Genomic DNA, 16,710 nt, shown 5'->3' on the forward strand with positions numbered 1-16,710 from the left:
AAAAACTTGAATTATAAGATTAAAGTACCAATGATTGTCACACACACACTAGGGTGTGGCGAAATTATTCTCTGCATTTGACCCATCACCCTTGAGCACCCCCTGGGAGGTGAGGGGAGCAGTGGGCAGCAGCGGTGGCCGCGCCCGGGAATAATTTTTGGTGATTTAACCCCCAATTCCAACCCTTGATGCTGAGTGCCAAGCAGGGAGGTAATGGGTCCCATTTTTATAGTCATTGGTATGACTCGGCCGGGGTTTGAACTCACAACCTACCGATCTCAGGACGGACACCCTAACCACTAGGCCACTGAGTAGGTAGATAATGTGGACAGATATGGATATGGACGGAAATTACTGCCCAAACTCCACAAACACAAAAAAAATTTCACTCACGCCCAACGTTTCGCAAGTAAAAAAATAATTTTCTGTTATTTGCGCATGGTGCCGTCTGCCAAAAACAACATTGAAGAAGAAGCAGGGTGGTGAGCAAAACAGTGACAGAAGGAAGGGGGAAGCTTACAGGTTGAGCTTGTTTCCCCTATCTTTTGTTGACCATTTTACCCCCTTCTTTGTTATTTTTGGCGGACTGCACCACATGCAAATAATAGTAACTATGAGCCATAAATTGACTCAGCAGCACCACCTGTTGTTGTAGAGTGTACTTATTTTTTGTTTTTATTCAGTCATTGGTGGAGCTATGGATAATATTTGAATATTGTTTTTAATATTGTTGTGCAGCACTTTGGAAACATTTTGTTGTCTAAATGTGCTATATGAATAAAGTGGACTGGATTGATTGATTGAATATTTTTTTCAAATTGAAGAAACATATTTTTATATTTGCGAAAAAAAAATGTTAATGGTAAAAAAAGTTGTTATACTTTTGCGAACCGTTTTTTAAATTGAAGAAATTTGGTTGCAAAACATGTTTTAACTGAAGAAGAAAAAATTCAGGTGGAAACAGTTTTTTGAATCGAAGAAAAAAAATGTTTTACTTGCAAATCGTTTTTATAAATACAGATTTTGTTTTTACTTGCGAATTGTTGGGCGTGACAAAAAAACATTTGTGTGTGTTTGTGAAGTTTTGGCAGCAATTTCACTCCGTAATTCAAGGATGCCACAAGCAGCATAAGACGTTACACGCCCTGCCAGAGGGGGCAGTGTTAGCAAACGCACGTCGTTGTGCGCATGCGCACTCAGGACCCGCTGCTGCTTACTGACAGCAGGCAGCGATGGCGGGCACGGCGCTCAAGAGGCTAATGGCCGAATACAAACGTAAGTAGAAATGCAGTTCGCTAACATTGCTCTCGCTGTCACCATACACGTTTTAATAGCGTGTACACTCTGTGTAACTCGGTAACATTTCAGAATGTTCAACGGAGACGTTTCCGTTTTACGTGCCAGTAGATAGAAAGTTGGACCTGGACAGTGTAAACTTCATATATTTAGCTTGTTTTGCTAGGCGGTTCTCTGGCGAGTGTTTAGCTTAAACGGCACAATTATTAGTTCTTCTTGACTTACATCTATTCAGGAACTAATGACAATGTTCATGTTAATACTGAACGTGGTGATGATGATGTTGTGATGCTACCTTTCTGCTAGCAGCGTCTATGTCTGTTAGCATCTTAGCATGCTAGCCAAGATTTGGCCGGAAGTAACCTGTGTTTACCTGCGTGTGTTTACAGAGCTGACGCTCAACCCACCGGAAGGAATCGTCGCAGGTATGTTTTTTTTATTTATTTTAATTTTTTTATTTTTTTTTATTTTTTTATAAACCTTTATTTATAAATTTCAACATTTACAAACAGTTGAAAATAATAATCAAAGTAAGTATAAAAACATTAAAGAACAGGGGGTTGTAAATTCAAAGTAACTAAAATAGAATGCAAAAAATATACACCGTATTTTTCGGACTACAAGTCGACGTTTTTTTCATAGTTTGGCCTTGGGTGCGACATATAAACCCTGTTTCCATATGAGTTGGGAAATTGTGTTAGATGTAAATATAAACGAAATACAATGATTTGCAAATCCTTTTCAACCCATATTCAATTGAATGCACTAACCACAACACCAGGGGGAGCTCCACTAACCACGTTAAACCCAGATTCCGAACTAACAAAGGTCTCATTCTCTTTCTATGCCACATCAATGTGCATACTTGCCAACCCTCCCGGATTTTCCGGGAGACTCCCGAAATTCAGCACCTCTCCCGAAAACCTCCCGGAAGAAATTTTCTCCCGGAATTCAGCCGGAGCTGGAGGCCACGCCCCCTCCAGCTCCATGCGGACCTGAGTCCAGTGTGCGCACACAAGGAGACGAAGCAGAAGAACGAGACCATAGTCTAAGAGCGCAGGGGAGACACTTCTCCAGGTCCGATGTATGCTCGGGGCAACACCTTTCACCTTACCCAGCAGTGGGTCTCCACAGCGGACGACTTTAGGGTGAATGATGAGTCCAGCGATTAGTTGCAAATCTTGCTTTATTGATTGCTTGCACACAGCCAATCCAACACAAAACCAACTAGTCCCTACCCCGCACTCACGCTAAGCTCCCTCTCTTCTCTCGCCCACACACTCACTGACGTCACTCACCTCACATGCTGTCACCTATTAAAGGGCCACACACACACATACTCTACTCTCATAACACACAGTACATTTAGTAGAACTGTGTTTTCATTACTGTGTATTTGATAGGTGCCATTGCCCCGGAATTGTATTGCAATTACAACAATGAGTAGATGAGTGTTATGTGTGTGTATACGTGTAATTAAATGAACACTGAAATTCAAGTATTTCTTTTATTTATATATATATATATATAAATATATATATATATATAAAATAAAATAAATAAATATATATAGCTAGAATTCACTGAAAGTCAAGTATTTCATACATATATATATATATATATATATATATATATATATATATATATATATATATATATATATATATATATGAATGAAATACTCCAGTTGGTGAATTCTAGCTGTAAATATACTCCTCCCCTCTTAACCACGCCCCTCACCCCCGACCAAGCGCCCCACCCCTTACCTCCCGAAATCGGAGGTCTCAAGGTTGGCAATGTGGAATGCGCTCCCAACAGGTGTAAAAGAAAGTGCGTCTCTATCCTCCTTCAAAACCGCAATAAAAGTTCACCTACAGGCAGCTACAACCCTAAACTAACACCCTCCCCGGATTGTTAATAATCAAATGTAAACAATCAAATGCAGATACTTTTTCTTATGCCTTCTGATCTCTCTCTCTCTCTCTCTCTGCCCACTACTTGCTGTCCATATCCTACCAAGTCAGACCTACACTGTTCCAATATCCATTTCTCTGTTCTCAATTGTTGATGACTGATGATAACAACCAAACCCAACCATACCCCCCCCCCCTCCACACCCTGGATTGTAAATAATGTCAATAATTCAATGTGATTATCTTGTGTGATGACTGTATTATGATGATAGTATATATCTGATAGTATATATCTGTATCATGAATCAATTTAAGTGGACCCCGACTTAAACAAGTTGAAAAACTTATTCGGGTGTTACCATTTAGTGGTCAATTGTACGGAATATGTACTTCACTGTGCAACCTACTAATAAAAGGCTCAATCAATCAATCACGACAAAGACAAGATATTTGATGTTCAAACTCATAAACTTTATTTATTTTTTTTTGCAAATAATAATTAACTTAGAATTTCATGGCTGCAACACGTGCCAAAGTAGTTGGGAAAGGGCATGTTCACCACTGTGTCACATGGCCTTTCCTTTTAACAACACTCAGTAAACCAGGGGTCACCAACCTTTTTGAAACCGAGAGCTACTTCTTGGGTACTGATTAATACGAAGGGCTACCAGTTTGATACACACTTAAATAAATTGCCAGAAATAGCCAATTTGCTCAATTTACCTTTAACTCTGTTATTATTAATAATTATATTATATATATATATATATATATATATATATATAAATAATATTTATCCTTGTGGAAAAACTGATCATCTTAATGATTTCTCACAATAAATATATATAGAAACAGATATATATCAATATGCAACACTTTTTTTTTTTAAATATTTTCTCTTAAGTGCACATTTTTCAAATTGAACATTTTCAAATGATCACTTCTAAGACAGTCTTGTGAAATCACAATAACCCATTTTAACTAGCTAGCCACTAACATTTTTTAACAAATCATGAATTACTTTGCACCATGTTTGTACAAATAATAACTCATGTAAAATACAAAAGTCAACTCTCAAATTTTTAAATAAATCATGTCACACTTTGAACTGGACACCAAATCTGTTATCTGTTTCTTTGTCAGTTAGTGAAGACCAAGTCTTTAAAATATTTTCTTGGATTTTCAAATTCTATTTGAGTTTTGTCTCTCTTAGAATTAAAAATGTCAAGCAAAGCGAGACCAGCTTGCTAGTAAATAAATACAATTTAAAAAATAGAGGCAGCTCACTGGTAAGTGCTGCTATTTGAGCTATTTTTAGAACAGGCCAGCGGGCTACTCATCTGGTCCTTACTGGAGACCTGGTGCCCGCGGGCACCGCGTTGGCGACCCCTGCAGTAAACGTTTGGGAACTGAGGAGACACATTTTTTTAGCTTCTCAGGTGGAATTCTTTCCCATTCTTGCTTGATGTACAGCTTAAGTTGTTCAACAGTCCGGAGGTCTTCGTTGTGGTATTTTAGGCTTCATAATGCGCCACACATTTTCAATGGGAGACAGGTCGGGACTACAAGCAGGCCAGTCTAGTACCCGCACTCTTTTACTATGAAGCCACGTTGATGTAACACGTGGCTTGGCATTGTCTTGCTGAAATAAGCAGGGGCGTCCATGGTAACGTTGCTTGAATGGCAACATATGTTGCTCCAAAACCTGTATGTACCTTTCAGCATTAATGGTGCCTTCTCAGATGTGTAAGTTACCCATGTCTTGGGCACTAATACACCCCCATACCATCACAGATGCTGGCTTTTCAACTTCGCGCCTATAACAATCCGGATGGTTCTTTTCCTCTTTGGTCAGGAGGACACGACGTCCACAGTTTCCAAAAACAATTTGAAATGTGGACTCGTCAGACCACAGAACACTTTTCCACTTTGTATCAGTCCATCTTAGATGAGCTCAGGCCCAGCGAAGCCGACTGCGTTTCTGGGTGTTGTTGATTAACGGTTTTCGCCTTGCATAGGAGAGTTTTAACTTGCACTTACAGATGTTGCGACCAACAGTAGTTACTGACAGTGGGTTTCTGAAGTGTTCCTGAGCCCATGTGGTGATATCCTTTACGCACTGATGTCGCTTTTTGATGCAGCACAGCCTGAAGGATCGAAGGTCACGGGCTTAGCTGCTTACGTGCAGTGATTTCTCCAGATTTTCTGAACCCTTTGATGATATTACGGACCGTAGATGGTGAAATCCCTCAATTCCTTGCAATAGCTGGTTGAGAAAGGTTTTTCTTAAACTGTTCAACAATTTGCTCACGCATTTGTTGACAAAGTGGTGACCCTCGCCCCATCCTTGTTTGTGAATGACTGAGCATTTCATGGAATCTACTTTTATACCCAATCATGGCACCCACCTGTTCCCAATTTGCCTGTTCATCTGTGGGATGTTCCAAATAAGTGTTTGATGAGCATTCCTCAACTTTATCAGTATTTATTGCCACCTTTCCCAGATTCTTTGTCACGTGTTGCTGGCATCAAATTCTAAAGTTAATGATTATTTGCAAAAAAAAAAAAAGTTTATCAGAACATCAAATATGTTGTCTTTGTAGCATATTCAACTGAATATGTGTTGAAAATGATTTGCAAATCATTGTATTCCGTTTATATTTACATCTTTCGTTATATTTGGATGTAATTGTTGGTTTATAAATCATTAAGACTACGTATTATGTTGAAGGGGGCAGGAAAATATACGATTTTTCTTCATCCTACTCCTTCTCAGGCATTGGTGTGTAAATGTATAACTGAATAATTGCGGTATAAATGTCTATTAAAGATGCACATCAATGAAGGAGATAAATGAAATGAAAATCTAACAATTTCCCAACTCATATGGAAATAGGGTTTGTAAATTCAAAGTAACTAAAATAGAATGCAAAAAATGTACACATATAATAAACAAAGTGCAAAGCCATAGGCTCACTCAATCTCAGTAAATAACTTACATTTGGAACACAGCATCATCGTTTTCACAGCTTTTTGGTTGTTAGAGGTAGAGAGTGTTTTAATATAGACTTCTAAATCTTTTTTAAAGGCACAAAAAACAGGCCGGGTATTGCGAAACTTACATTTATGAATATAAAACTTAGCCAATAGTATAATGAGGTTGCAAAGGTAAAATTCCTTTTCCAATTTTTTTTCATACAGTGTAAAACCAAATATCACATCTTTAAAACAAAGCACAAATTTGTCATGAATATTATCCAGGATGAAGCGACCGATGCCCTGCCATCGTGATCGAGTGCTTTCACAAGTCCAAAACAGGTGGTAAACAGTCTCTGGATGCATGTTACATAAGGTGCAGGTAACATCAATGTCCTTGTATCTAACCATCACAGTCTTTACAGGGTAATAACGATGAATGATTTTAAAAGATATCTCTTTGACTTTGTTGGTAAGTAAATACCTGTTAGGAAGGGACCACGTTTTGACCCAGCAGATGTCATTCACAACATTATTCCAGAGCGCAATTACATTGGAGACAGACACACAATCATTTTGGAATAAGCTGCAGATTTTTCTGTTATTTTTCTGATCAAAGCAAAGTTCCCCCACAGGAGTGTCAAGTGGATCATTCACAATTTTTACAGCAGAAAGAGGAGATGAGTAAGCCCTGTACAACATAACAACACCTATTGGAATGGCATCAAATACAATAGCAAATTGTTTGGGAGTCACAGGGACCTTAACATGGTTGAGAAATTCTTGGTAATTAAAAAGTTGACCTTCCTTATTGAAAAGCTGACTCTCTAAAATAATATCATTCTTGAACCAATTGTTGAGGAAAAGAGATTTCCTTTTGTAACATATGTCGTCACAGGTATGGTTGTTGAGCAGTGACAAGCAACTTATGACGTCACTGCTGTAGTTTTTTTCTTAATAACATGTAATTATTGCAGGAAGTAATGCACACCCTGGTCACTTCGCCAGACAGGCTAAGTAGGTCCAATTTTTCGGAGTATAAGTCGCTCCGGAGTATAAGTCGCACCGGCCGAAAATGCATAATAAAGAAGGAAAAAAACATATATAAGTCGCACTGGAGTATAAGTCACATTTTTTGGGGAAATGTATTTTATAAAAAAACAACAACACCAAGAATAGACATTTGAAAGGCAATTTAAAATAAATAAAGAATAGTGAACAACAGGCTGAATAAGTATTATATTACTATAACATATAGAACATGCTATACGTTTACCAAACAATCTGTCACTCCTAATCGTTAAAACCCATTAAATCTTGTACGTCTAGTCTCTTACGTGAATGAGATAAATAATATTATTTGATATTTTACGCTAATGTGTTAATCATTTCACACATAAGTTGCTCCTGAGTATAAGTCGCACCCCCGGCCAAACTATGAAAAAAAACTGCGACTTATAGTCCGAAAAATTCGGTACTCAGAAATCCTGCTCCTCAAAGCTGTTAAGCTGGGTTTCTCAATTATTTTCCTTTTACGCCTCCCCGAGGAAGAAGAAAGCATTTTGCGCCCCCCACACTCCCCGACTATAAGTAATATCATTTGTTAATATAATTGTTATACACCTCTGCATAACTGTATCTGTTTTTACATAAAACAAAAAAAACAGGAAATGTGTATAGATCAACTTATAACAAAAAATAACTTTATTAAATAGTTTTTTAGTTTTTAACAGAAAACATTTAAAGTGCGTCAATTTGCCTGGAAAAAAAATCGTTATTCAAACTATAAACATTTTTTGACCGACTTGAGCCATATGATACTGAAAAATAAAATGATAATAAACTCAATAAATAGTAATTAATTCAAATTGATCAACAACATTAACTCAGGAGCACTATATATATAAAACTTTAACCTACCAAACAAAAATGAATGCAACAAATTGTGCAGATTTTTTTTTATATAAATAAAAATGAGGAAGTCAAGATTAATGGCTACAATAAGCACATTTTGCAGTGTAAGTGTGCAGCTTTTCCAAGCGGAGTGATACTGATGAAGCACACGCCCACTGCTGTAAGCAACTGTTAGTTGCCAGACAGGTTTTTACGTCCAGAAAGCACCGACTTAATATTTTCACCACCTATTGTAGAAACACGTTAAGGTCTTTGTCAAAATAAACAACAGCAACAATTAGGGGTGTAACGGTACGTGTATTTGTATTAAACCGTTTCGGTACGGGGGTTTCGTTTTGGATCGGAGGTGTACCGAACGAGTTTCCACATGGACATATTAAGTAGCGTACTGCACGTTGTGTAAACAATGCACACCGAGGCACAACACACGGCATGCTAACAGCGACCGGGCTACGATAGACTGACCATACGTCCTTTTTTCACCGGACATGTCCTCTTTTGCGGGGCTGTCAGGACGGAGTTTCTTAAATGCCTCAAATGTCCGGCATTTTGAGTTAGGGTTGCGTGTATTTTCAATGTACGTTCAGGGTTAAGAAGGGGTTGAAAACAAAACAAATTGTGCGTGCAGCAGCATTGGTGAGGGAGGGGCAGAGACAGAGAGAGCGAGAGAGTTATGATAAACGCGCATGCGTCGCCAGGCTCTGCTTTTTATCCATAGATTTATCAGATAAAAATTTTTATTACCTATAGCAGGGGTGTCAAAAGTGTGCCCCGAAGGCCATTTGCGGCCCACGGCTAATGTTTTAAAGGCCCACGGCACATTCTAAAAATACTATTAAAATAAACAAAAACATAACAAAAGTGAAATAAAAAAGCTTAAAGGTTAAATGTAATTTAGAAAAAGTTGCAATGTTGACTAATAAAACAAAGCTGGTGTTTTTTTCTTTCAAACTGTCATTGCTCAAAACATAATATTGAATCAAAATCAATGTTATTATGAATTATTGACCTATCCAAGGTTCCCATTACTTCACATCTAATATTCCACTAAGAAAAATATTTTTGGTGGAAGATTTTGCAAATTTGGTAAATAAATAACCAAAAAAATGTATATTTTGTTGTTTTCTTACTGTACCAAAAATGAACCGAACCGTGACCTCTAAACCGAGGTACGTACCGAACCGAAATTTTTGTGTACCGTTACATCCCTAGCAACAATGGTTTGTAATGTAGCAATAAATGTTTGTGGAACTTTCATCCACCCACCATGTATTTATTACTTATTGTTTAGTTATGTTAGTACATGCTGCCTAGTGACAAAGTCATGTGTGTTATCCTGTGTCTTTCCAGGTCCAGCCAACGAGGAGAACTTCTTTGAATGGGAGGCGCTCATCATGTAAGTACTGTCAATTATTCTCTCGTGACAAGAACCACTGTGTAGACGGAAGTACAGTGGTACCTCAACTTACGTGCTCATTTCGTGCCACGACCAAGCTCGTAAATTTAAACACTAGTATCCCAAATCAACACCACCATGCCTTTAAAAAAACAACTAACTTTTGGATACGAAATATTGTTTGAAAAACATTACAAAGGCATGTACTACAAATCGCTGCAGTAGTTTTAGTACATAGCGTAATGATATTGTTGATCATTTACCTTGGGGACAGACTTTTGTAGGTAAAGCCCTACAGGCTGCTTTTCCGTCATGTAACAATATGAGCATAGCTTATGTTGCACACGGAGGTTCTTGAGTGACGGACGGGTGCAGACAGAGTTAAGATAGGATAAACTTTATTTATCCCACGATAGGGAAATTATGTGGTTGCAGTGCATATACAAAAAGTCCACAAACAATAAGTTAAAAAACACACAAAAACAAGAGGGAAAGAGCACAGAACTGATGCAATCAGTTGCACCATTTCTACATACAGCTACAAAAGTAAAACACAACGGAAAAACCAAGAAATGTGGAATAAATAATACACATTATTGTATGGCGGAGTGGGCCAAAATCCCTGCTGCAGTGTTTACAAAGGTGGTCAAGAACTACAGGAAACGTCTAACCTCCGTGGCGAAGTTGGGAGAGTGGCCGTGCCAGCAATCTGAGGGTTACTGGTTCAATCCCCACCTTCTACCATCCTAGTCACGTCCGTTGTGTCTTTGAGCAAGACACTTCACCTTTGCTCTTGATGGGCCTGGTTAGCGCCGTGCATGGCAGCTCCCGCCATCAGTGTGTGAATGGGTGAATGTGGAAATAGTGTCAAAGCGCTTTGAGTTCCTTAAAAAGGTAGAAAAGCGCTATGCTATACAAGTACAACCCATTTACCTCTGTAATTGCAAACAAAGACTTCTGTACCAGATATTAAGTTCTGTTTTCTAATGTATCAAATACTTATATCAAGCAATAAAATGCAAATTTAAAAATAAAAAATCATACAATTTGATTTTCTGGATTTTTGTTCTAGATTCTTTCACTCACTGTTGAAGAGTACATATGAAAAAATGTTGACTATTTAATGCTTTGTAAGTGGGAAAATATGCAAAATCAGCAGTGCCTCAAATACTTGTTCTCCTCGCTGTATACATTGACATTGTTGTATCGCCTAACCCTAGGGGAAAGTATAAAAAATGTTAAGCAAATGGAGTCCAAAAAATTATGTGGTGTCCTTCTGTATCGTTGCTGCGGCGCTGACGGGGACTTTTACCACCAATAAACTTGTCGTGGGTGTCTGAGGTGTTTCCCGTCTACATGATGTCAGTGAAGGCGGCAACCGTGAACGTTTCATGTCAGTGTGTCCTTCAATTGAGCCTGATAACATCACTGTCCCACATCCCATCGTTACCTGAGACGGTACCCAGCTGAGAATCTCTTATTTGAACCACTAGAAAAACATTTTTAAAGATGAAAAACTTATTTTTTTTAATACCACAGCAGCATAACTTACTTTGTTACAGACGGCATAACTGTGAGCGTTGATTTTTAAGGTCACAGTTTGGTTCATTTTTGGTCCATTAAGAGAACAAAACCGCATATCTTTTGTTTAAACATGTTTTATGACTTTTAACATGAAAAAACTACACATTAACATGAATACATTTTGTGCATTAAAGATGCCAAAACCAATCCAATGTAGGTCAAAATATGCAAAGTTATATGAACAAAACTTTCAAATCTCAGCTTTGTGTTGCAGATGCTGAAGCAAATTATTATTATATCAATCAGTCAATCAAAACTGTATTTATATAGCACTTTTCATACACAGGTAAGTTGCAACACAACATGCTTTAGACTATCCATCCATCCATCCATTTTCTACCGCTTGTCCCTTTTTGGGGTCGCAGGGGGTCGCTGGAGCCTATCTCAGCTGCATTCGGGTGGAAGGCGGGGTACACCCTGGAAAAACACTCGCAGCATCATTGACAATAAAAAGACATGGCAATGATCAATGTTCCCTCTAATTGTTCATGTGTGTGAGCAAACACAAAAACTCCCTGAGCATTCAGTGGAGCACATGTGAGCAACATCACATGTGGCAATACCAGCAGCACACCTGTCTCAAACCAATCTTTTATAATAACACTCAAATGAGAGGAGTCATTTTCATGAGATTGTTTAGTAATATTAGTGATTTGGTCCACTTGCAATGAAAATAAAATAAATCTTGTTTTTCATAAGCTATGGATTAGTATTGTACAATATGTCTGGGTGGGGGTCCTGCTTTGGAAATCATTTGTACCCCTTTCAGAGATCGCATTTAGTTCCCCTTAAACATCCACATGTTGCACAATGAAATGTAAGCATAGGATGAAGTGTGCATTCCTGTAACTTTCTCTAGTAACAGCATTCCATGATTAATATAAATAAATTAACATTAATAATAAATGACAGTAGAATAAGCACACGTATGACTGAGGAGTCATAGTGTAACTTTGTGTGGTGTTTGAGTTGTCCGACTTTTTGTGTGGCCATAAACGCACCAGTGGCTTAGTGGTATGCGTGTTGGTGACAGATGACAAGTTGGTTTTGGCCTGGTTTGTACGGCAGAAAATGACTAGTTTTTCCAGAGAGAAGTTTTTTACTCATGTTTTTGGTGTGGTTATGGCCGAATATAAACAGTTTTTCTCAATAAAGTGATCGATATAATTCCTGTCCTCAAAGCATCTCGATAGACGTTACAATAATTGAACGGTGTTCAATTGAACGGTGTTGACGAACGCCGTTAGGGCCGCTTGTTGTCACTGTCACTCAGAGTTGCATTGCAAAATTATACAGAATAAATGTGTTTATTTTTGTTTAGAATCCAGATGGGATTTGATTTGGTGCGCGGCATATATTTGCTGTGCGCAGAGGACGCTTGAGCAGTGCGCAGGCGCGCACCTTAGAGGGAACGTTGGCAATGATATAGGAAAATGCCACCTTGGAGGCGTCTCCATTGGAGAATAACTAAGAATGTACATCATCTGGAAAAAAAATATTAAAATATTTTTAATTTAAAAATAAAATATAATTGATAATTGTTTTAATGTACTTATTAGTAAATAAATAAAACAAACTAGTAAGATTAGTATATAAAGCAGTAATAATAATAATTGTATTCATAATGAATGAAAGAAAAAAAAATTCACTGCTAACTAAAAATGTCCCCTGAGCCGCACTTTGGACATCTTTTGTTTACAACTTTTCATTTTAGGAACGTACAACGATGCAGCCCTGGCTTTTTCTCAGCACTGTCGCTAGCCATGACTCCTGCTCGCTCGAAGATGGGCTGCGCGTTATTTGTTTTGCTCTTTTTTTGGAATATCAGTTATGATGCCTCCTGTGTTTGAGTTCCACTAAAGCCGTTTTTGTGGTTCTGGCCCGTGTCTCAGGGGTCCTCAGGACACGTGTTTTGAAGGCGGCGTCTTCCCGGCCGTCCTCACCTTCCCCTCTGATTATCCTCTCAGCCCTCCCAAGATGAGATTCACCTGTGAGATGTTTCACCCCAACAGTAAGTCTTGCGGACCACACCACTAAACCAGTCCCCACGCTGCTCAGTCACATGACAGGAAGTAAACAGGAAGTATCGAATTACCGTCAGTTGGCCTGTCAGGACCTGCGAGAGTGTTAGCTTGTTGTTAGCGCTTTGATGAATGGAGAGGGCGCTGATGTCACAGTTGTCTGAGCACGCTCCGCACTGATTAGAGGACAGCTGGCCCATCATCATCATCATCATCGCACACCCTCTTATTTTTTACGTCTGGCGACGTGTGCCTGAATGATGTCACTAGACTCAAAGCGGTCATGTGACACACAAAGTGGTCAAGAAGCAGCACCTTGAGCTGAATCGAGATCAAAGTCTCGACCTGTCGACGTGACAGCGCACACCTGAAAGCAGGACTCTCGCCCGCATGACAGGAAGCCCAGACACTTATCAGGCCCGCATCATGTGATGGGTGTCTTCTTTGTGTTTGCAAGATATCACAATCATTGTGGTGATTTGATTGTGATTGCAACAACATCTGCACAGCAACATTACAACTGCATGTATTTAAAAAACACACTATTTGACAAAGTCAGCAAAAAAAAAAACATCCTTAAGATCTTAATTTTTAAGAATGTGCCATTAACGGCACTTTTGGGATATGTCACAATTAGGGGTTCAGCAATTCGACATTAATGACAAATACATTAAAACAATTTGTCCTGGCGAAATTCATTTGTCGACGTTATCGCTCGTGTTTTTCCAGACGGAAACAAACATGCGGCGGTCAGCGTGACCAGCAGGGATGAGTACCGAATCTGGTACTTTTTGACACCGACCGCACTTAGCAGGTCCAACTGTGCCATATTGCGGTACCTGGGTTGCGCTTGACGTCGCGCCCGGTTGCCAGCTCGTCGCACTTCGGCACTTGCCGATCACTCAAGCAGCACTGAGAGCGGGCTCAGCCAAATGATAATGTTGCAATTTCCAATGCCAACAGAGAAACGGTCCAACGTAAGTAACGTAAGGCTCCACCTTTCCAAAAATATACCAGCTGGACGCTAATATACATTGGCTTTACTATTGACATGCTGCTGATTAGCATTAATAAGTCAACATGGCGATTTCAACACCTCCAAATGTGTTAATTTAAACTACAACTAAGATGCACATTACAATCTGAAACATCTGGTGTGTAATAAGTACAATACTTAGAGTATTAACACTTTTAGGCATACTTGCCAACCCTCCCGGATTTTCCGGGAGACTCCCGAAATTCAGCGCCTATCCCGAAAACCTCCCGGGACAAATTTTCTCCCGAAAATCTCCCGAAATTCAGGCGGAGCTGGAGGCCACGCCCCCTCCAGCTCCATGCGGACCTGAGTGACGTGTTGACAACCTGTTCACACGTCCGCTTTCCCAAAATATAAACAGCTAATGATCGAGGGCGAGTTCTTGGTTTCTTATGTGGGTTTATTGTTAGGCAGTTTCATTAACGTCCTCCCAGCGCGGTAACAACACACAACAACAGCAGTCAAGTTTTCGTCTACCGTAAAGCAGTTCGTCTGCCGTAAACAGCAATGTTGTGACACTTTTAAACAGGACAATACTGCCATCTACTGTACATGCATATGTGACCCACCCATAATGTGTCACATTTTTGTGTTGATTTATTTATTTTATTTTGTGGTTTGAATTCGTTTTTGGAGCTGTCATTACACATTTATCAGTATTCACATTGGTCAGTAGGGGGCAGTAGGGCGTTTCTTCCCAATTGAATGCTATCACCTGCAGACCGGAAGTGTCTTATCATTCTGATGAGAGCGACCAGTCTGTGAACAATTGAAACGTCCTGTGTGCTTTTTCCTCCTGTATAACAGGTTAGTTTTGGTGAATCAACTCACTGAATAATATCCATGTGATCTTTATAAGTTTAAGTTCTTAAATTCTGATGGTGGAGCCTAACTCTAAAGTGTTTGTGAGTTGTAGTTTGTATTTGTGAATAAATCCAGTGCACAGCTGCAGTAATCAATACAAAAAGGCGACGTGAGTGCGCAATGTTTATATAGGAACTTCTGATCCAAATTCTCAAGGTTGGCAAGTATGCTTTTAGGGCGCAACAAAAACACACCAAATAATATACACTACTGCTATCTGACGCCTTGGACTTGCAACTATAATTGCAACTTAATGTTATACTTGAGAGTGAGACTCATAAATGTGATAATGAAACAAGATACAACAACTGGACAGCAGTTATCAGCTCATTTTTAAAAGGTGCAATAATAATGAAACTTTATTTATTCATCAAAAACAAATAATATTTATCAACAGATATAAAGTTATTGAACATTGGTACCGTTGAGCACCAGTATCGATTCCCAGGTGCCGGGAATTGATACCGTATCAGTTCAAATGTGAACGGTGCCCATGCTTAGTGACCGGCAGCAGCAGGAAGAGAAAATCGGCTGCTCATAGTTGAGTGTTGGCATTATTACTATTGTATTAGAGGGAGCATGCTGGCTGCTCTCCGCGCTGCCTGATCGTGGTTATCCCCCCGCTGCAGTCTATCCGGACGGCCGTGTGTGCATCTCCATCCTGCACGCCCCCGGGGACGACCCAATGGGTTATGAGAGCAGCGCAGAGCGGTGGAGTCCGGTCCAGAGCGTGGAGAAGATCTTGCTGTCCGTGGTTAGCATGTTGGCAGGTAGGTACCCCTTAATGGCTGCAAGCATTGAAAAAATGACACGTCCCCACGGGAACTCATTCTCCCAACGACTCTTCTCCCTCCGCAGAACCAAATGACGAGAGTGGAGCCAACGTGGACGCCTCCAAAATGTGGCGGGAGGATCGGGATCAATTTTACAAACTCGCCCAGAAGCTCGTGCGCAAGTCTTTGGGCCTTTAAACACGATGTCGTCGCCCAACACTGTGTGTGTGTGTGTGTGTGTGCGTGCGCGTCTGGAGTGAGTGTGAGAGGTTATGGACCAGAGGGCAAAAGTCACAGTGCAGATAAACGCTGTTTTCATACTACAAGTGATCATGCATAACATCATTGTTGACCCCTGCCGCCCCGCCCCCTACTCCACAGAAGGACTGACACAAGAACACGTGCACACCAAACCGCTCATCGCATCCACAGGAAGCGATGTCACATCATAGACCCTTTACTTGCTGGAAAGCAGCCACTGTTTATTTTTTGTTTCGACCCGGCTGCTGTGTGACAAAACCAGGACACAATCAGCTGACACTGGCCTTTGTGTACAAGTTGGAACATGACCCGGCTCTCCTTTAACCTTGACCCCGCGCGCCCGCTGTTTCAGTTAGTCGAGAAGCAAGGACGACCTGGAGCGGCCGTGAGCTGCTTGTTCCCTCAACGCATCTTGGGAGCTACATAATATTTACAAAGTGTGTGTGCGTGAACAGGGCAGGGCTCTGCTTGAGGCGGGGGAATTCCTGCCCTCCCTGATCCCACCTGAGAGCTGGTAGACAAGTGGCCTCTAGCTCGTCTTTTCATCTTTCTTGTCATCTTCACGTGACAACACTTCAAACGCTTGCCAAGCTGCACTCACGCTGACGACAAAAAGAGGAATAAGTCAATAAGTTTGGCACTCAAAGAAATAAAGTGGATCACTTCCAACATCACA

The 16,710-nt window shown here is 40.0% G+C and overlaps 1 protein-coding gene across 1 annotated transcript; it reads left to right on the plus strand.

The window, feature by feature from the left end:
* Positions 1-1,161: 1,161 nt before the first annotated feature.
* Positions 1,162-16,708, plus strand: ube2g2 (ubiquitin-conjugating enzyme E2G 2 (UBC7 homolog, yeast)). The gene is made up of 6 exons (XM_061970860.2): positions 1,162-1,275; positions 1,686-1,721; positions 9,450-9,495; positions 12,972-13,090; positions 15,630-15,770; positions 15,859-16,708. The coding sequence occupies exons 1-6, from the start codon at positions 1,233-1,235 to the stop codon at positions 15,969-15,971; spliced, it is 498 nt and encodes a 165-aa protein (XP_061826844.1). The 5' UTR covers positions 1,162-1,232; the 3' UTR covers positions 15,972-16,708.
* The last annotated feature ends 2 nt before the right edge of the window (positions 16,709-16,710 follow it).

Source organism: Nerophis lumbriciformis, linkage group LG13 (genome assembly GCF_033978685.3).
Source record: "Nerophis lumbriciformis linkage group LG13, RoL_Nlum_v2.1, whole genome shotgun sequence".
NCBI lineage: Eukaryota > Metazoa > Chordata > Actinopteri > Syngnathiformes > Syngnathidae > Nerophis > Nerophis lumbriciformis.

Excerpts from the sequence above, each read along its gene's own strand:
- ube2g2 (XM_061970860.2), top strand. The coding sequence starts at position 1,233 with ATGGCGGGCACGGCGCTCAAGAGGCTAATGGCCGAATACAAAC. Across the intron at positions 1,722-9,449 it reads ACCGGAAGGAATCGTCGCAG|GTCCAGCCAACGAGGAGAAC; the intron begins GTATGTTTTTTT and ends GTGTCTTTCCAG. Across the intron at positions 9,496-12,971 it reads GAATGGGAGGCGCTCATCAT|GGGTCCTCAGGACACGTGTT; the intron begins GTAAGTACTGTC and ends CCCGTGTCTCAG.